This window comes from Sphaeroforma arctica (genome assembly GCF_001186125.1).
Source record: "Sphaeroforma arctica JP610 unplaced genomic scaffold supercont1.2, whole genome shotgun sequence".
Lineage (NCBI taxonomy): Eukaryota > Ichthyosporea > Ichthyophonida > Sphaeroforma > Sphaeroforma arctica.
Window position 1 is genome coordinate 70,239 of NW_014040556.1, and position 2,131 is coordinate 72,369.

Genomic DNA, 2,131 nt, shown 5'->3' on the forward strand with positions numbered 1-2,131 from the left:
TACTTTAGCGGTCAGAAATAAAGTGAAGCGCTACAGTAAAGTGCATCATTAGTATCCCGGATTTTTTTTTCTTTGAAGGTGCATATGTTAGTAAACATCCAGAACGAAGTACTCGGAGGAAATCGAAACCATGGAAGAAGTGATGGCCTAGCTCTGCAGCTGTGAATGAATAATGCTTTTCTCTCAGTTTGAACAATCTACAAATGACAGAACCATGTGTGCTCTAGTTACGCAAGAGGTTCGTATGTTCTCTGTAGCGTGCGTCATTGACAGTCTGCGGTTGCTATCTTAAGAATCAATGCGTTGACAGTGTTGGAACATAGACAACGATTCGCGGAAGGTATTGCGGTCTGCTTTGGTGATCTTGTGTGCGTTGCGTAGTGCCTCATAGGTCGAGGTTTGTACTAACTCGTACCGTGCTTCTTCGCATTCCTCTAGGTAAGTATCACGTTCCTGGCGTATTCGTGCCGGAGGGCATCACGTTCAGAGGTAACGGTGTTGCAGTCGTCAAGGTAAGTACCACGCTCGTAAGGAATACGTGTAAGGTCGTGCTTCAGGGAGACATGTTCAGTAGTGGTATTCGATTTAGCGTGGCGTGTGTACTCAAGATTGCTAGGAAGATTATCCCGGGAGAGAGCATGTTGGCTACACTCAGAGCGTGCTTGGTCACGCTCGATAACGACACTGCTATGCTCGGTTCTGATGCGATCGCGGTCAGCGGCAAGCGATGGTGTTCGATGACGTGTTGTTTGCAGTATACGATAGTAAGATTAAGTTCTGTGATGATAGTGTTGCGTTCATGAGGGAGTCCGTTGATGTCAGCAGTTATAGTTGCAATTGTCTTGGATTGTGTGATGCTATCGGCGTGTAGTGTGTCACGTTCATTGATGGCGGTGTCGCGTTCGTGAACAGGTGTATTACGTTCGTGTCGGATACGAGAAAGGTCAGCTTGGGCGGCGGTGTTGGTGGCGTAACAATCGTTGCAGCCGGCGATAGCGTCGATAGTGTCTAGTACGGAGAATGCGGCATGCGCACTGAGGTAGACGACGATATTGCTGACATGGGGGTTAAACTTGGTGTTGATGACAGTAGCAAGGATTCGGTCAAGTTTGATATGGTCGTTGGCGTGGCGGATGTTGAGGTAAGGTGTGAGTTGAGGAAAGAAGTCACGGTAAAATCGTTGCACGCCGTCCACAGGGGAGACATTACCAGGGAGAATCTGTCCCGTCGGTGGAGGTGTGCGTCGCATATTGGAGTGGGCGAGTGAGATCAGGAGAAGAAAGTCACGAAATGAGACGAGAGATCAGAAAAGTGAATCAGTGACCAGAGGATGAGGAAACTCGGGGGTGGTTGGGTGGAAATCTTAGCGATGTAGATAAGGTACGTAAATAAAATAGCATACATATTCGATATAGGCCCATAACCTGTTGGAACATATAGTATGCGAGAAGTAAATTTGCCATTATAATGTGTATTATCTATATAATATAATGATTGCCGTGTGCTATATATTCTGACAATTATTTGGCCGAAACATAAACAGTAATATATTTTGGATCCCTAAGGTTTTAGGGTTTGTTAGAGTGCAATGTAGTGTACAATTTAGGAGGCTATGAATGTAGTAGACTTTAAATATAATGCAAATGTATATATTTATTTCTGACCTCACCTTTGGTTTTATACCTAAGGTGTTTGTGCTAGTGCTCAGCTGCTTGGGCTGGCCAGGGTAAAACCTCATATGATCAGTATGAGAAACCTTATGCAAAACACTTTAAGGCCGAATTCTACGAAATTTCGCCACGTATAAGCCGATGGCAAAATGTACCTTTATCCGCGATTCATTGGATAGGGTACTTCTTAGCATCAATCAATCGAGGAGATTAATACGATCACGTCGGTACCTTTAAGTAGGTAGTCGGATGCCTATATCAGTATGTACCAACAGGATACGCAATGACTACGCAGTAATCACATTTTGAGTACTTTTTGTGTATTTTTGAAGGAATCCGGGTTTTCAAGGTTTGGGTCGATTATTCTTTTTTTTATCGACCAATGAGTAAAAATCATTTTATTCACACATAGACACCATCATGAACATGCTGTAGGTGTCCTTTACGGGGATGGCCATAGC

General features: G+C 44.2%; 1 protein-coding gene across 1 annotated transcript; it reads right to left on the reverse strand.

The window, feature by feature from the left end:
• Positions 1-553: 553 nt before the first annotated feature.
• On the reverse strand, positions 554-1,249 carry SARC_00044 (hypothetical protein; the record flags this gene model as incomplete). Its single annotated transcript, XM_014306213.1, has 1 exon — positions 554-1,249. The coding sequence occupies one exon, from the start codon at positions 1,247-1,249 to the stop codon at positions 554-556; it is 696 nt and encodes a 231-aa protein (XP_014161688.1).
• Positions 1,250-2,131: the final 882 nt, after the last annotated feature.